The sequence below is a fragment of the Tursiops truncatus genome, chromosome 1, assembly GCF_011762595.2.
Source record: "Tursiops truncatus isolate mTurTru1 chromosome 1, mTurTru1.mat.Y, whole genome shotgun sequence".
Taxonomy (NCBI): domain Eukaryota; kingdom Metazoa; phylum Chordata; class Mammalia; order Artiodactyla; family Delphinidae; genus Tursiops; species Tursiops truncatus.
This window is the reverse complement of record NC_047034.1, coordinates 128,416,633-128,434,348: the sequence shown is the minus strand read 5'-3', so window position 1 is coordinate 128,434,348 and position 17,716 is coordinate 128,416,633. Positions and strand designations below refer to the sequence as shown.

At 43.8% G+C, this 17,716-nt stretch overlaps 1 protein-coding gene across 4 annotated transcripts in view; it reads right to left on the bottom strand.

Annotated features, from left to right (window-relative positions):
- Positions 1-17,716, bottom strand: part of JAK1 (Janus kinase 1) — a 140,063-nt gene that overhangs the window by 27,503 nt on the left and 94,844 nt on the right. For all 4 annotated transcript variants that reach the window (XM_019919447.3, XM_019919446.3, XM_019919445.3 and 1 more), the window contains 5 exons: positions 13,143-13,296; positions 9,716-9,879; positions 7,271-7,613; positions 5,524-5,709; positions 1,359-1,516 (listed from right to left, as the gene is read on the bottom strand). In XM_019919447.3, coding sequence (XP_019775006.1) covers positions 1,359-1,516; positions 5,524-5,709; positions 7,271-7,613; positions 9,716-9,879; positions 13,143-13,296 — 1,005 coding nt within the window. The remainder of the gene's footprint in view (positions 1-1,358; positions 1,517-5,523; positions 5,710-7,270; positions 7,614-9,715; positions 9,880-13,142; positions 13,297-17,716) is intronic.

The window sequence follows — 17,716 nt, the reverse complement described above, 5'->3', positions numbered from 1 at the left end:
CAGAGGGCAATGAGCAAACAGCTGCTAAATAAACCCACATATGAGGTTACTACACCCAGTGAGTTCTGCTCACTGAGTGTTGGTAAAAGAGGGCTGTGTGGTCAGCACGTGTTAGAGAATGGCAGAGACCAATGGCTCCCTGGTGGTTGGGCAGTGAGGGTAGGCAGACAAGAAACAAACGGACACGTACATAAACTTAATATGTCAGGAGGTAATAAACGCCACTGAAGACAAATAGAGCAGAGTGAAGGAGTCAGGGAGTGCGGGTAGCAGAGGGGGAAGAGGTGTCGTTGTTTTATATAAGGTGCTTGGGTAAGACTTTACCAGTTAGGTGGTATCTGAGTGACACCTGAAGGAAGTGGTGACTGCTGAAATTCTGGAGGGAGGGATTTCCAGACCAAGGGGAAAAGCAAGTGCCAAGGCCCTGAAGCCTAACTATAGTTGGCATATTTGAGGGACATGCTTTATTATAAAGCTCAACCCTTGCTCTGCAATTCCTTGGTGTGTCTGTCTCCCTGTGAGTCTGTGAGCCTCTTCAGGCCAGGGACCACACCACTGACAAACTGCCTGTCCACAAGGCAACTGGGATCAGGAAGAAGGTGGGAACCGCTTCACGTGAAAGGTGGCTGACGAGATGCTTCCACAGATACATTTCGGTCTGGAAGAGAGACTCCGAAGAAACACAGCAGCTGTCTTCCTGTGCCTGAAGGATGGTCACACGCAAGAGGAAGCAAACTGAATCCCTGTTGCTTCAAAAGGCGGAACTCAGATGAGTAGACAGAGTTACAGGGAGGCAGACTTCAACTCCCTATGAGGAAGGTACGCATGTCTGTAACTGTCAGAGCTATAAGCTACTTGCTGCCAAGTGAAGCACTAAGTACCCCATCACCAGAGGTGTTTGAGATGCAGGTGGGACGAGACACCCAGCAAAGCCCCTCCCAACTCTAAGGCTTGGTCACCTTCACTGGGCCTTCTGGCACCGGAGGACATGCTGACTCGGGATTCTGTTCCTACACCATCTGCTGTCGAGACCTGTGCCCTGTCTTTCTTGAATCACCCAGAGCGTCTGGCACAGTAAGGGGCTAGGAAGTGTAGCACTTCTTGGTCAGCTGTGGAGAAGTGAGGGGTTCATCTATGAGGACACCCAAGGAAGGGAGAAGAAGTGAGGGGCTGCTGCAAGGACCAAGGTAAGAAATGACAGGAAGGCCTGACCAGGACAGCAGGGATGGAAAAGGGCACCAAGTAAGTATTCAGCGTAAATGCCTGATGACGCCCATGCCTGAGAAGGACACGCTCCCCATCACTAACACGTGGGTTCTTTTCACACCAAAGGCAACTGAAAATGTTTTCGAACCAACCAGATTGGACCGTGACAGCCATTCTGTATGTTGTGGACGATCAACGGGGGAGCCACGTCGGTGCAGAGGTAATGATGGGCATCTGCTGTGAGCCGGAAGTAGCCGTCCACGAGGGACACAAAGGACAACGCCTCCTCGTGGGAAGACAGCTTCAGTTCCTGGCGAGAGAGTAGAAATGCCCATGGTTACATCACGTGCCTGCCATCTTAAGCAGCTGACTCTCTGGGGAGGTACAGAGCGAGACGATATTTAACACAATGAAGAATGTACAACCCCAAAGGGAAGCTCTTTTTTTTTTTTTTAATTCTTTTCTTTTTTTTTTTAAACCCCACATTTGTTTATTTTTTTGGCTGTCTTGGGTCTTCGTTTCTGTGCAAGGGCTTTCTCTAGCTGTGGCAAGCGGGGGCCACTCTTCATCATGGTGCGCGGGCCTCTCACTATCGCAGCCTCTCTTGTTGCGGAGCACAGGCTCCAGACGCGCAGGCTCAGTAGTTGTGGCTCACGGGCCTAACTGCTCCGTGGCATGTGGGATCTTCCCAGACCAGGGCTCGAACCCGTGTCCCCTGCATTGGCGGGCAGATTCTCAACCACTGCGCCACCAGGGAAGCCCGGGAAGCTCTTTTTGTCGATAGTAACTGCACCCCTTGCAGTTACATATAACTCTGTTCACCACACTCTTTCATCTCTTACCTCAAAACTTTTATCAGATTGAGGAACAGTGGGGTGAGGGGGCGCACGGGCAGCTGTGGCAGGCAGGAGACTGTGGAGAAGCTGCCACCCGGTCCAGATAGAAGAGGAGGCCTGAATCAAGGTGGCAGAGGTATAAAAGTAGAGGTGGGGGGGAACATAGTGTGCAGATGACACCCTGGTCCTGGCACTACACATTATTCCTAGTTACAGAAAAAGAAACAGAGGCACAGGTGTTTCATCTCATCCAGAGTTGGTCTAGAAGGTGAAACTCCTGGATTTTAGTCCAGGAATGGTCCCAGACACAATGATAAGGTTTCTAGATTACATCCAGGAACCTCTGAGGGTCTGGAGAAGGCAGAGAGTCTTACTCCAAGTGGGAGAGGCAAAGGTAAAAGAAGAGGAGGGAGGGAGTTTCCATGGAAGGAAGAAAAACGCCTGGAGGTGAAGACAGGTGGGGTTTTGTCTTGATCTTACAACCCTGAGGAGAGATGACCATGTGAGAGGAGCTGCGGGGTCAACTAGGAACATCTGATGAAGGAAGGTTTGTAAAGCCATGATTTAGAGCTTTGTCTCACAAGAATATTAACAAACACCTGAGCCTTCAGAGAAGGGTAAAATGACACTTGAGTATATGACTCTTTCCTTAGCACTGGAGAAAGAAGAGGCTGGTGGCAGAGAAAAGTAGACAGAGACAAGAAGACCAGTGAAGGGGGGAGGGGTGGATATACGCAACCAGACAGAATGGAGGTAAGGGGCTTATAATGCGAGTTAGCTATGATGCCAAAGGAAGGGTGCTTTGGGGTTGTGAGACAAGGAGGCCAAGAGAGGGCAGGGAGGGCTACCATAGGGATGGCGATGCAGGAAGGAGGCTCTGTGCTAAGTGTGCTTCCTTTCGGGTGTGACCTGGCATCTCCCTGCAGAGCCCCAAAGAGCAAACTCAAGACGGTATGGCTTGGGCAGCCCTTCACCCAGTCACATACAAACAAAAGTACGTAAGCACTTAAGTTCTCTGAAAGCGGAAGTCTGAATAGAAAGGGGAGATGTCAAGAAGTTGCAGAGAGAAGAGATAAATCAAGATATGATCTGATAACATGGCAGCATCATGCTCTCCTGAAAGACCAGCAACCAAAAGTACTGCTTGGAAATGCCATGGCTGGGAAGGGATGGAGGAGTGAGATAAGTAAGAAAAAGCATCGCATAGTGTTAACCCACAGGTTCAGGAGCCAGCTTATCTGGGTTCAAATCTCCGTATCTCTATTTGCTATTACATTTAAGCATATATAATCATCATTTTTATTCGTCAAAAATTGTCAAATATTGGCAATTTCAAGTAATTTAATGTAATAGCTGTATGACCTTGGACAAGTTACTTAACTTCTTTGTGCCTCAGTTTCCTCCTCTGTAAAATGGGAATAACAATATACCCACCTCACAGGGTCGATATGAAAATGAAAAGAGTTGGTATTCGTAAAGTTTTAAGGTAGGAAATACCTGGCACACAGCAGGGCTAGTATTTGTAAAGGAAAACAAGGTAACGAGGAGATCAGGTATCGATTTCTTCTTGCCTTCCCCCTGCTCTCTGCACAGCACTGTAGCTGGGCACAGAGCTGCCAGCCCCTGTGCCAGGGTGAGCACTGACTTAGACGACAGGTGCCCCGTCTGGGTGCCAGACTTGACTCTGTCAGCCAGGACAGATGGGGCAGGCTCACAAAGCTCGCATCACCTGGCTGCAGTTCCTCCTCCCCTGCCACGCATCTCCAGGGTTTGGCCATGTTGGACAGCCAGACCACAAATGGGCCAACCTCTCCCTCACTACAGAGTCCCTGGGGAAGAGAACACCGTGGAAACCAAAGCAGTGCAGGCTGGAGCTGCCCCTGTGCAAGCTCCTACACCTCTCCCTAAGTCTCAGATTCCCCCCTGGAAGTGGAGCCAAAATCCTGATATCTCAAGGTCTTTGTAAGGACTAAATAAGATACTGCAGACACATCATATAACATGACTTAAGATCTATAATATGCTGAATAAATAGCATTTATTTTTATTTTCTCCCTCCCACCATTTTCCATCTCTCCACTAACATCTATATGGGCTCTTCTACTTCCTTCACGTTTTTACTACAGTTTTCTAATGAAATCAATGTATCTTTATTGTTTAAAAAAATGGGGAGGATGGGGAGAATTAAAAATTAAAATCATTCATATTCCCATCATAAACAAATAGTTGTTAATATCTGATTATTTTTCTAAGAGCATGTGTATGTATATGCATAAACTTTTTAAACAAAATTGGTTCCATTCTACCAATAGTTTTATATTCTGCTTTCTTCCATTTACGAAGCATTTTTATGGATATTTTTTTAGTTCAGCAATTCGTTTACAGAATATTCTACTACTCAGATGAGTTGTGTTTTATTCTCTCGTTTTCCTATTATCATATATGCAGGTTAGTTTCAGTATTTTGACATTGTAAATACTGCTGGGATAAACATTCTTATTCATAGACCACTGCCTGCATCTCTCATTGTTTCTAGAAGACAGGTCCTCATTTCCTATGGAGGGATTATATAGATAGTTTCAACGCTTTTAACACATGTTTACCAAATTGCTTTCCCAAATGGTATATCAAAAAGACTAGTTACTCTAGATGTAAAAGAATGACCATCTGTCCTAAACCATATCACCAGATTCTTTCCCCGTACTGAGTGTTATGATTTTGACAAAGTATTTGCCAATTTTCAGGCAAAACATGGTATTTCCCTAGATGACTACCTTCATTGCATGGAGGAGCACCGTGTCTCACCCACCTGTCCTCCCCATGTGACGTCAGCTGTGACTTCCCCAACACAAACATGTTTATTCTGGCAGGACTCCCACTTCCCCTGCCAAACTGGGGAAGTGACTTCCCCTGCCTGTCTAGATCACGTCCTCAAGTGATACCAAAAAAAGAGGAAGAGAGGTTGAACACCCCTTCCTCTGTCCGAGAGTCACTTGGCTGTGCTTGACACCATGATGAGGACTGTCATTGTGGCCAGAGCTGCCAGCTGGACAGTCTGCTCAAGTGCAAAGTGGGGCTTCCCACCGACCTCATTCCAGATGACCCACACAACTCAGCAGAGAGGCTGTGCAGGAGCCCTTGGGAGAAAATGCTGACACTCACTTAGTGATGTGGATCTTCAAATCCACTAACTTTTGTGAACTAAATATTGATGCTGAAATATCTTTGGGAAGACGGCAAATCCTGAAGCAGATACACATTTGAAGACCAAAGAAAGGCACTAGAATGTACCCAAGTAACTTAAAAACAGACATTGATAATGTCAATGTCAGCAATAGGGACTTTTTGGCTTAAATAAGATGATCATAAGATTTTCTCTTTGGGACAGGAACTCTGAAGAGCACATGCTGCATAACTGTCCTCAGCAAAGTCTCCCTGCGAACACCAGACCCAGGCCAAATCACTTCTGAAGCAAACTTACCATTTTTTTGTTGTCCTGCTTATTAATGCTGACCACAGACTCCTTGATTACAATGTCAGTGATCTCAGGGAAGTAAGAAAAATTGTTCCACTCTTCCTGGATTTTATTTTTCTCCTCATCCTTCTTGTGTTTATTTTCCAGTTTTTTCCGTTTCAGTTTATTTTTTTCCTTTTCAACAGGAACAACCTGATAAGATACATAAAAGTGACAGAGTGAAGTCAGCTTTCTCATTTTCTATTGGTATTTCTCATTTTCTCCTGGCAAACCAACAGAAGGCCTGAAGCCGAGGAGGAGAAAGCCAGTGTGCCTGGATTGACAGAGGAACTGGGAGAGTTAGCACCCATGAGCCTATTTGGGTCCCCATGGGCCTATTGGTCCCATCAGGGATGCCTGGGATCCTACACCTGGAAGAGATCTTAATGAACACACCGACTAAACTCTTTACATAATCTATAATGTGCAAGCAAACTCAGGAACAGAAATAACTGCTCACTAGACACGCATCTACAATCAGGTCCCCCCATTTGAACATAGGCTTTCTCCTTTTACAATCTATCACTGATTGTCTTGACTTTATAGCCATATTCAAGTTGGAATTTTCAAGAGAAGGTATGAATCCCATGCTTGGATAACCTAGGGAGTCATACATGTCTGCACAAGCTTACGTATTTTGTGTAGCAGAAGTCTTGGAGACTAGAAATCTGGGATAAGATCCTGCCTCTGCCATTTACTTAGTTAGGTCATCTCTTTGTGCCTCCATTTCCTCATCCATAATCAGAGATCTTACATCTTCACAAGGTTCTTGGAGCAGTAGGTAAGTTCTTATTAACACAGTACCCACACTACACAGAAAACACTTGATAAGTGCTTGGCACTGTTATTTTAGCATGAAAATAAAATAGGAGTAGAAAGTAAATCTCACCTTTACTTCAATATTATTATTATTTACAATAATAATGATGATGGTAATAGTAGCTGTAAGAATTTATTGAACATTTATCATATGCCAAGCTCTGTGCTAAACGACATTCCGTTCTCTCAACACTATGAGGTAATACACTAAGTATCGCCATTTTATAGATGAATAATATGTGGCTGATATATGTGAAGTAACCCTCCCAAGGCCATGTGAGTATAAACAGTGGAGCTAGGATTTGAACCACATCTATTTAGATTTAAAACCCATGCTTTTAAACCACTCTGCTCTATTGCCTCATCCAACAAACACTTCAAAAAGAAGCTCCAGATTGCAAGAAAAATTACTCTATCTCACAGAACCAGAGGGCTAAATTCAATTCTTGGCATAATCACTATTAGTTAGTTATGACCTTGGGCAAGCTTCTTAACTTGTCTGTGCCTCTGTGTTCATCTATAAAATAGGGAAAATGGTAGTATCTCTCATAGATTTGTTTTAAGGAATAATTGAGTTAATACATGTAAAATGCTTAGAAAAGTACTTGGTACATGGTAAGCACTTGGTACATGTCTGCTGTTACTACTATATTATTACATATTGTATATGTTGTCATTATATTTCTGTTTCCCTACAGAACTCAATAAATATTTATTTTAGATCTGCTGCTACATGGATACAATAAAAGATGAATGATACATGGTCTCTAGCCCATGAAATAAACTCAGCTGACAGGGGTGATGAACATGCAAAGAGATAATCCCAACAGAATACACGGAACACACCATGTGACACAGGATGCTCTGTTCTGATCAGCCACCTATCAGCACTTACATTTGGTTTCTGCCTCCACTGGATTCCAAGATTTCCAGTCACCATCACTTCATAGCAGAGAATGTTTCCATTATCATTCGGATGGAACCGATTCATCTCATTTTCTGATGAAATCAGTAGCATGGAAGTCTCAAATATTTCAGCACCATAATGTTTTGTCAAAGTTTCCAAGGTAGCCAGGTATTTCACCTTCAGGTCGTGTGTGGACACACTGCTGTCACAAATGGTCTTGTTGTTAAACTCCTTTAGGAAATCCTTGAAAACATTATTTATCCGCATCCTGGTGAGAAGGTTCCTCTGTCTGATGGACTTATTCAATGTTTCTGGAATATATCGCTTGTAGCTGAAAGTAAAAAAAAAAAAGTCTCTTTTTCATGTATAGGTTAGCAGAATAGTGCAGAAACAAACCTAAGTCTATAAATCTTCCTTCCCTGTGTTGCCAAATGAGAAAGAAGGGTCTACTCCCAGAGGGTCTTAGATGGAGTAAAACTCTGAGGATGATAATCGTAAGGAGATTGAGGTGAACAGGGACTGAAAGAAAAGAGAAAAGTACATGTTCCACAGATTTTACTGAAATGGGAAATTCCTACAGGAATCATCAGATTTTCTGGGTCACAAAGGCAGGCAGCAAAATGCACTTATCTGTGTTTTTGTTTGCTAGTGTCACTGTTCCCATGCACACTGGTGCTCACATAAACACACTGTTACTAAGATTCAGCATCAGTTAGAAAGCCGTCTGGAAGGTGTCAAGAGTGACAGATGATGTTTTGTATGCTCTACTTGCCCATCTATTTTACAGTTTTTCTATAAAGATCAAAAACTACTTTTATAAGAAATGGGAAAAACCCATAAAAGCTAATTAAATACAAAAGATTTAGTGTTTGCCATGTGCAAATGTCTCAGATATATTAAATGGATCAACAAGTAAACTGGAAGATTAGTTACCCATCCAGGTGCTAATGAGAGAGTATCTATGACTAACAGAATCTCAGCAAATGGATATACTGCTAGAACAGGAGCCAGCTTTAAGAAGAGTGTGAACACCAAAGAAAAAGAGAACAAGTCCACTGGGGGTCAAAGTGGGGAGGCCCGTCGGCCAGTTACTCCCAGGCCTGAAAAAGCACCTAGCACAGGGAAATCCCTGCGGCACAGATGGTTTCACAACCGTGGAAAACTGTGGAGTTTGAAACTTATCCCCAACAAATATTGTAATTTTTTAGATTAATGTAACAGAGAGGAAAATCAGCAGAGAGTTATCATTTTTTACTTTAGCCTCATGAAAAAATAAAGAGGAGGTGCCCAGAGCAAAAGCCACAGAAAACAGAGAAAGCAGCAGAACAGCATATGTCTAATCAGTCCCTCCATTTCTGAGGAGCAACTTGTGATCTGCTCCAGACTCTGGTCAAGGGCAAGGAGATACAAGAAGTAACCTTATGAGAAGATACATGCCACCTATCACAAATAACACCACTATAAATAATTCCCTCTTCAAAATGAGACTGTCTTATGACAATCACAATAGCTCACTGATTTAAAAATTATATTTCCAGACTTCCCTGGTGGTCCAGTGGTTAAGAGTCTGCACTTCCACTGCAGGGGGCACAGGTTTGATACCTGGTCGGGGAACTAAGATCCCGCATGCAGCACAGTGCGGTCAAAAAAATAAAATAAAATAAAAATTACATTTCATAGATGGGTGGGAGTTATGCAGATTGAATACTCCTTCACAAAGACTTGATCACAAATGATAATTTTAAGTAAATACAGTTTTCTTAAGGTAACAGTCGATCGTGCTTCACATCAGAATTAATGGCTCTCTAGTGAACTAGTTCTGGCTGGGAACGAAAGCAGCTGCCTGTAGAACTATACTGAGAAGGATTTTAGGACAGATCCAGCACAAAAGGAAAAAGTTCAGTGATAGATGGCAATGCCCAGCATGGGCAGAGAGGAAGGGGGAGGGCATGCAGGCCACTAATTTGACTGGCACCCCAGCTCAGAACTGTCACCCTAGTACAAATTTCTGAGGTCATCAGCCAACATTCAAAATCAGGACACAGATATAATGTGCTACCTTTCATAAATATTCTAAAAAAGAGTTGCACTCTGCAGAGAGCAGTAGTCAGCCAAAAGCTGGCAGTAGTTAAACTGAGATATATGAGGGGCTTCACTGGTGGCGCAGCGGTTGAGAGTCTGCCTGCCGATGCAGGGGACGCGGGTTCGTGCCCTGGTCCAGGAGGATCCCACGTGCAGCGGGTGGCTGGGCCCGTGAGCCATGGCCGCTGAGCCTGCGCGTCCGGAGCCTGTGCTCCGCAACAGGAGAGGCCACAGCAGTGAGAGGCCCGCGTACCACAAAAAACAAAAAACAAAAACAAACTGAGATGTATGAAAACATACAAAACTAACACCATTCCCACAATCAATTCTTTAGCCAGCAGGAAGGTTTACCTGATGTCCTTGGGAAGTTCTGGCAACTGCATCTTCTTCATCATGGCATAGTGGGAGATGGCCAGGACGGCCATTCCCAGACACTCGTTCTCAATATCATGCCCATCCTGCTCCGTCTTGGGGTCTCGAATGGGAGCCAGGCATTTGACCAAATCATACTGTCCCTTTGGAGCAGAGGTGAGAAGAAATGAACCACCACTTAAGTTTCAAGAGTCCACTCATGTTTCTGATCTTGAGAGGAAGGTTCCCCACACAGGGAGGTGCTACCCAATAAGCAGTACAGCAATGAGACTAACGAGATTTAGAGTTTCTCTGGCACCAAAGTTCTTTCTCAACAGCTGGGCATGAAGGGGCTTGGGAAAGGTCTCCCCAGGTTAATTCATTCGTTTAATAAATACTCACTGCGCACTATGCTGGGTGCTGGTGAACAGTATGAACACATGAAGCCCTTCTGTGGGGCTTCCCATGTAAGTGATGATGAAAAGCAGCATGTACTAGGCTTGGGCTGCACCAGGGCATGGGACGTGACAGCTGTCTGGGGTTTGATTATTTGTTAACGCCACAACAAACCGGTGTATAAATGACAGAGCACCACACACCCTTCTGATGTAGATTTACAGAAAGGAGAAGGAATCCAGATTCTACACTGCATCATTACCACACGTAAGTTTTTTCAACATCTGCTGTTCAAGTTTCCAGTAGTGGAATGTATCACCAAAATACACCCCCTCACTCACTGAGGCACGCCACATTCCACGAGCCAGTGACGGCTGCTAGGTCCCCTTTATTAAGCCCTAACCTGAGTGCCAGGCACTGTGCGAGGTTCCTTTCATTTACTATTTCACTTATTCTTTACAACAGCCCTATGAGGGGGATGCTAACATCATCATCTCTGCCTAACAGCTGAGAAATCTAAGGCACCAAAAGGTTAAATAACTTCATTCACTCACTTGGTAATCACTGATTAACAAGAACCAATTACGGGCCAGATGTTATTCTAGGTGCTAGGGATACAGCAGTTAACCAAACCACATCACTGACCTTACGGAGATTTCCAGGAAAGAAAGAAGAACAAACAGAAATATATAACCTCAAATAGTTACCAAAACCAAAGTCAAGTATAAAGAATACTGTGGGAGCTGGGGGACCTAGTGAGTGGTGGGGTAGAGGGTCAGACCAGATGTGACTGCAAGGCTACAGCTCTGCAAACTGTGCTACAGTCAAACTCAGTCTTTAAAGCTCACGGACTGGAAGTGTACACAGCTCTTAGGATTGGGACCTCGTTAGCCTTTCTCCAGCTCAAAAAGAGGCAGACATGAAGTATGGGGGGGGTGGTCCTATATAAGGAAGACACTCACTTTCCCTGAAGCAACTTTAGTTTAGTGGGTTTTGGATGGAGGGTTCTAACTGCTGCAGTTCCCCCTTTTCCCCAAGATAGGACTTATTGTTTCTCTCAGTAAGAAAAGGACACTGACCACTTCTACAAACTACCAAGGACCAACAACAATCATCTCCACCAGCAATGTGTGAAGAGGAGAACAAAATCTGAAACTATTTTGTCTGGCTGTGATTTTCTGTCAATATCACTGTACAACTACCTCAAGTAACTCATTCCTGAAGCTCTGAAAAGTCAGGTTCTAATGTAATACCTACTCTTGAAGTATGGTGCACTCTTTTTTTTTACACTTCCTCTCCCAAAAAAGTAAAAGAATCAATCTCAGAAATGAATATATGTAAAACTGGGAGGCTGAATTCAAAAAGACCAATCTGAAAATGGCCAGTTCACTTATTTTTTCCACACAGTATGTGCCCAGGGCTGTGCCCTGTCCCATTTCTCTACTGTCTCTGAGGCCAGTCCTCAGGTATATTATGGAACGTGGATAGTGTGCAATCAACAACTAAAGCTGTACAAGAGAATACAACTGTGACACATAACCCACACATGTAAAAGTACATCCTAAGGAAATAGGAAACAGAACACATATTCAGACGTATGTATGAGGCTGTTTTGTAACAGTGATAGCATAACAGGGGAAAAAATCAAGAAAAACCAAATGTGTTCAGAAACAAGGATTAGTTAAATAAAGGCTGACTTCTCCTCTGGATTCCAGTCTCACGCTCGATTTCCTAGCCGAATCTCCACTTGTGTATCTCACAGGTGTCTCCAAAAGAGAGCTCCCAATTCCCACCCCTTCTCCAGCCTGCTGCTCCCAGTCTCCCTATGCAGGGAATCACTCCGTTATCTACCAAACACTGCCCAAAATAAATCTCAAAATTCTCTTTGATTCTTCAAATATCCTCACCTTCCACATCCAACTCATAAGCAAATCATATCAAATCCATCTCCAAAATTAATCTCAGATCCACCCATTTTTCTCCAACTCTACTGCCACTACACTGGTGCTACTGGCATCTAAGGAGAGGAGGCCAGGGGTGTGGATAGATATTCCACAATCCCTTACAACAAAGAATTAACCAGCCCAAAGTGTCAGTAGTGCTGCTTCTGAAAAGCTTTGCTCTACTCTGAAGAAATACTTTCCCCACTCCTCCCTTAGAATTGCAGACACTTTTTTATTCTTCAAAGTTCAGTATAAATGCCACCTCTTTAGAGGGATCTTCTCCGATCACACTATTTAAATTAGGTCTCCCCATTCAAACCTCCCTCCCCATATGCTCTATGACAAAGGCCTTTTTCTTCATAGCACTTTTCACAATTTCTTGTGTATTATCTATGTATCATTTTATCTGCTTGTTTTGTTTGTCCAACTCGATTATATGTCTGGTGCTTGCAGAGACCATGTCTGTCTTGTTCACCACAGTTTCTGCAGCGCCTTAGCAAAAAGTACGCAGACACTCAGAACAATAAGATATTTTCAAAAACTATAGTGCATAATACATATCTGCATGATAAAATCAGGAAGCACATATACAAAAATGTTAGTTATCTCAGGGTAATGTAATTTAGGTGACTTAACCTCTCTTTCTGGCTTTCTTCTAGTGTCTTATTGTTCTACCCTGCCACCACTGTGACTCAGAGTGGCCACCTCCTTCCTCTCTGTGACTGCTGAGAAGTACCTTTGTGATTAGCCCTGCTGAACTACACCTTCCCTCACTTATAGCTCCCCCCTCTGCTCTCTGCACAGGAGGCACTGTAGACACGAACTGAAATGGTAGGAGGGGGGAAAAAGAAAGGAATGGGGAAGAAGTAAAGCCCAAAAAGCCCACACGTGGGATAACCAGCCGGTTGGATGCTGAACTGCCTTCCCCCTCCTCACCTGGGGCAAGTCCAGGGTTGGTGAGAACTACCCATGGAACAGGCCATAAAGCATCTTAGCTGCCACCATGGTCGGCTGTGCCAGGGAATCTGACCCCTACCATGTCTTACCCACCCCACAAACTCCAGGCTCTCCCGGGCCCAACATCTTACCTGAGCAAACAGATACTCCAATGAGCTGGCGTCAAGGAGAGGGGTTGCATCTGGAACTTTTTTTTTCTCGTAGCTATTCTTCTGCTTCTTTGGAGAATGTCGCCATACTGACTGCTCGTTATCATTGGTCCCGTGCCAGTTGGTGAAATAGAACCTGTAAGGCAGGAAGATGAATGTTAACTGTGGGAAAGGGGACCTTGGCATGCGTGGGAGAGGCATCCTGGTTCTACCCAGAGCGATCAGTGCCAGAGGTTAAACTTCCCTGAGAAGTAAACAGACAGACCTTTCATCTGTGTAGCGCTTCACTGTTTATAAGGTCCTTTTCTTTTCATTCTTACAAGCACTCTGTGAAGAGCATACTGCCAGAACCTCATCTATGACTCAGGGAGATAAAGTGACTTCCTTAAAATCACAAAGTAATTTCCACTCCGTCTTCCTAGATAGGAAAACACTGCTGTCTAGAACTAGATGCTAGCCCAGCAACTCCCTCCACTGTTAGTAACGCCAGCCTGCCTTGAATCCAAGACCTATTTCACAGTTTAACATTTCTGAAATCTAGTTTCATCATACAGTCAAGACGTACCGTTAATGTAGCAGTGTTTCCTAATTCTCAGATGGCTGTTACTGACACTTTTTTATCTTACAATGAACAAAGTTTTAAAACAGAAGAAATATACAAACACTACTACAAGCATCAGCTGCAGTGCCCTGAACTAATAAATGCTTCATATACATTATGCTATTTAATGCTTACAGCAACTGTACAAGGTATGTTTCACTGTTTCCATTTTATAGATGAGGAAAACTGAGGTTCCGAGAGGCTAGGTCACCTAAGACCACAAGCCTGTTTTCTCCACTACTACTTTCCTCTGCCATCTGTAAAAGAAACATAATGCGTTCTGGAATGTGTGAAAGTGACTGAGCCAAGCTGATCCAGGCCAGCTCTAGGCTACAGACTCAGAGGGTACCTGGGTCTCTCTCCCTTGACATGCCCATGTGCTGATGAAAAACCACCACGGCATGGAGAAGGAACATATAAAACCTCCCAAAAAGGAGCTGCCGTTAAACTCAGATATCTGTCAGTGAGCTCTATTTGCAGAGCCTAGGGCATGCCAGGTCCTGGGCCAGGCTTTGGAACACAAGGGGTTCTCAGGCACAGTCCCTGCCTCCTGTGAATTCCCTGCCTGTAGCCAATCAGTTAAATCCAGGGGGCACATCTCATAAATAGGGCTACACTGTGACTTCCATGGACCCCACACAGTTTTCCTTTCCTCCATTAAAAAAAAATATTAAAGTTATATTTTACAACTATGTTGGTATAAAGATGAATATAATCCAGGCTGGATTATTTTTTTCCCTGATTTTAATAAAATTAAAACACTTCTGTGGACCCCTAATAACATCATGAGCCCAAGGCATTGTGCCTCATAGGTAAGTTTTTCTTGAACATGAGTGTCTCAGATAAGGTGTCAAAGGAGTACCAAGGAGGAAGAAGTTGCTGCCACTGCCAGGGGATGTGGCAGGGAAGGGTAAAGGGTTGGGGAAGGGAGTTGGCACTAGGATAAATAAATACCAGGCTATGGAGTCTGGACCATACACAGAAGGCAGAGGAAAGACTGAGCCAAACTGATGTGAGGCAGGATCCCACTGGAAGAAAGCCCCACAGAAGATGGACTGAAATGAGAGAGGCCAAGAGACAAGCAGGCGCCTAAGGCAGCAGCCTGGGCAACGCCGTGAGGTTTGTGGGGGCAGAGGCCTCAGTGCCTTGCTCATCACTAAATCCCCAGCGCCTGGCATATAACAGGTGCTTAATACATGCTTGTTGGATGCAGAAACAGCAAATGAATGACCTAACTCAAGAAGTAGCAATTAAAATGGAAAGGATGGATAAGAAGTTACTTTAAAGGTAAAAATCAACATTTTACAACTTTCAAGTGATTCTATACAGCCCATCTTCCACAAAACTCACGGAAATGACTGATAATTTGACTGTGGCCTTTGGCATCTCTCTCTCAGACAGAAAGAGCCACGTATCCACAGAGTCCACATGCACCATAAACCACAGCTGCAGGACTGTCCCCGCACCTTCCCATGTAAGAGTAGAAGCCTGAGGCTCTCAGCTGACAAAGAGGCCAGAATTCATGCTGCTCCCAGGCTGAGGAGCCTGCTCTTCAAGGGCAGAACAGAGCAAGGTGGGGAGGACTCCTCCAGGATCGGTTGCCCCGGGCAGGCAGAAAGTAAGAGGTGAACCAGCCCTACCAGCTGAGCAGACACAGGAAATCTGACACTGGGGCAGAAAAAGATGGACAAGGCCATGGCCAACTCCTCGGACTGCTGAGGGAAATCCAAAATGGAGAGTTCTCTTCATTCATACAATAATCTAGTGATCTACTGTAAGTTCCAGGGGGTCTGCCTGGGAGGAGACAGGTGAGAGGGTCTAAATGGGATGATTAAGAGAGTAGCTAATAGGGCCCAGCATACTCCCTCGGGGCTGAACAAGGACATTTTCTGAGGTTGCTGTCTGAGCCCTGTGAGACTAGCCTTGCCTTGGAAGCCTTTAGGTAAGATGTTCAGACAAGATAAGGCAATGTGCAGCTTCTCCACTACAGAAAGGCTGAAGGAAGCCTAAAACAAGGCTGGATCTCTGGAAATTGCCTATAGTCAAAGGCTGACAGCTCTCTATTTAATAAGACAATAAAAAGAAAAAAACTTTAGATCAGTTAACTGCCAAAATCAACATCTTCCATAAGCAACAAGCATATATTGTATAGCACAGGGAAATATAACCATTATTTTGTAATAACTTTTTTTTTTTTTTTTACGCGGGCCTCTCACTGTTGTGACCTCTCCCGTTGCGGAGCACAGGCTCCGGACACACAGGCTCAGAGGCCATGGCTCACGGGCCCAGCCGCTCTGCGGCATGTGGGATCTTCCCAGACCAGGGCACGAACCCGTGTCCCCTGCATCGGCAGGTGGACTCCCAACCACTGCACCACCAGGGAAGCCCTATTTTGTAATAGTTTTAAATGGAGTATAACCTACAAAAATACTGAATCACTATGTTGGACATATGAAACTAATATTGTAAATCCACTACACTTCAAGAAAAATAAATAAATAAATGTAACAACAGGGAATGTTTCAAGGAAAAAAAAAATCAACATCTTCCTAATCGCTAATAAGACAAAACTAGTAAGTACACTGAAGACAGAAATTGTGTGCCCCTTTCAAAATTAATTATTAAACTTGGGCCAATTCCTGATATTACAACATGCTAAAGGAAAAAAATTAAGAATGATCTAAATAAGTGTAGTATGATAGCTGCTGATATTCCTTTGCAGAATGATGTGGAAGAACACTGCAGGAAGGAAGGAGGGAGGGAAAGATTATCCCCCTTATTGGTGGGACAGACAGACCTGCCAATAAGAGATATGCCTTCCTTGCAAGTTTTTGAGAAAATTATATTACAGATGATTACATATTCTAAGTTTGTGTACAGCTATTATATACAACGAATTCTCTTTAGGCTTCTATAGAACTTTACTAATGGATAGTAAAATTCATTTAGATGATAAAGCAAGAAAACTTTTTTTTCTTAAAAAGGAACAGGGAGGGTGGGAGGGAGGGAGACGCAAGAGGGAAGAGATATGGGAACATATGTATATGTATAACTGATTCACTTTGTTATAAAGCAGAAACTAACACACCATTGTAAAGCAATTATACCCCAATAAAGACGTTAAAAAAAAAAAAGGAATAAAGAATATGCTTGTCTTATATTAAGATACATTACAAAACAATAGCTATCAAAATTATCTAAAAGCAGAAAACTATAATTAAAGTACAAGAACATAGAGCTGGGATTCCACTGAAATAGTCACCAACATTTATTTTCGTGTTACACCTTTTTTAGTGGTGAGATGCTGAGGTTTCAAAATTATGTAGTTTGTTGTAATGCAAATGTTTTAGCTTAGGGTGGGATCTTTTTTTCCAAGTTCAAAGAGCTTGTGGTAACAAAGCAATATCCTGTTGAAGCCCAATGTTAGGTACAAAGTCAAGTTGCCAAAAATGAGGCAGCCATGCACTTCCTGGCAGCTAACATAAACAGGGAGCTGGCAAAGACAGCTTTTAATCATGAGGCAGTCACATGACCAGCAAAGACGAAGGCCTCAAAGAGGATTCTAATGCTAACAAGACAATTCACTATGTGTGTAACTGTGAGTAACTCACTTCTCTTTTTTGGACATCAGTTTCCCCCTAAAAAATTGGAAGAATTGAATCAGGCAAACTCAGGTGTCTTCCAAGTCCCAGATTCTACCATTCTAGATTCCGAGCCAAGTGGAAAAACCTAGAGGGAAAGAACTAGAACTCAATGAGATGCCCCACTTCCTAGACTTCGAGCTGCAAATACATGTTTCAATGCTGGGTCACATAGCCAGCCCCCAGGCCACAGAAAGCTAGATTACACTCTGAAAAACAAATCCAAATATAGTCGCAAGGCTCAGCTGGGTGGGGTGAACGTTTCTCTAAATCTGGGGCGTGAAATCTCACGTGACACACAGCTCTCCTCTTAA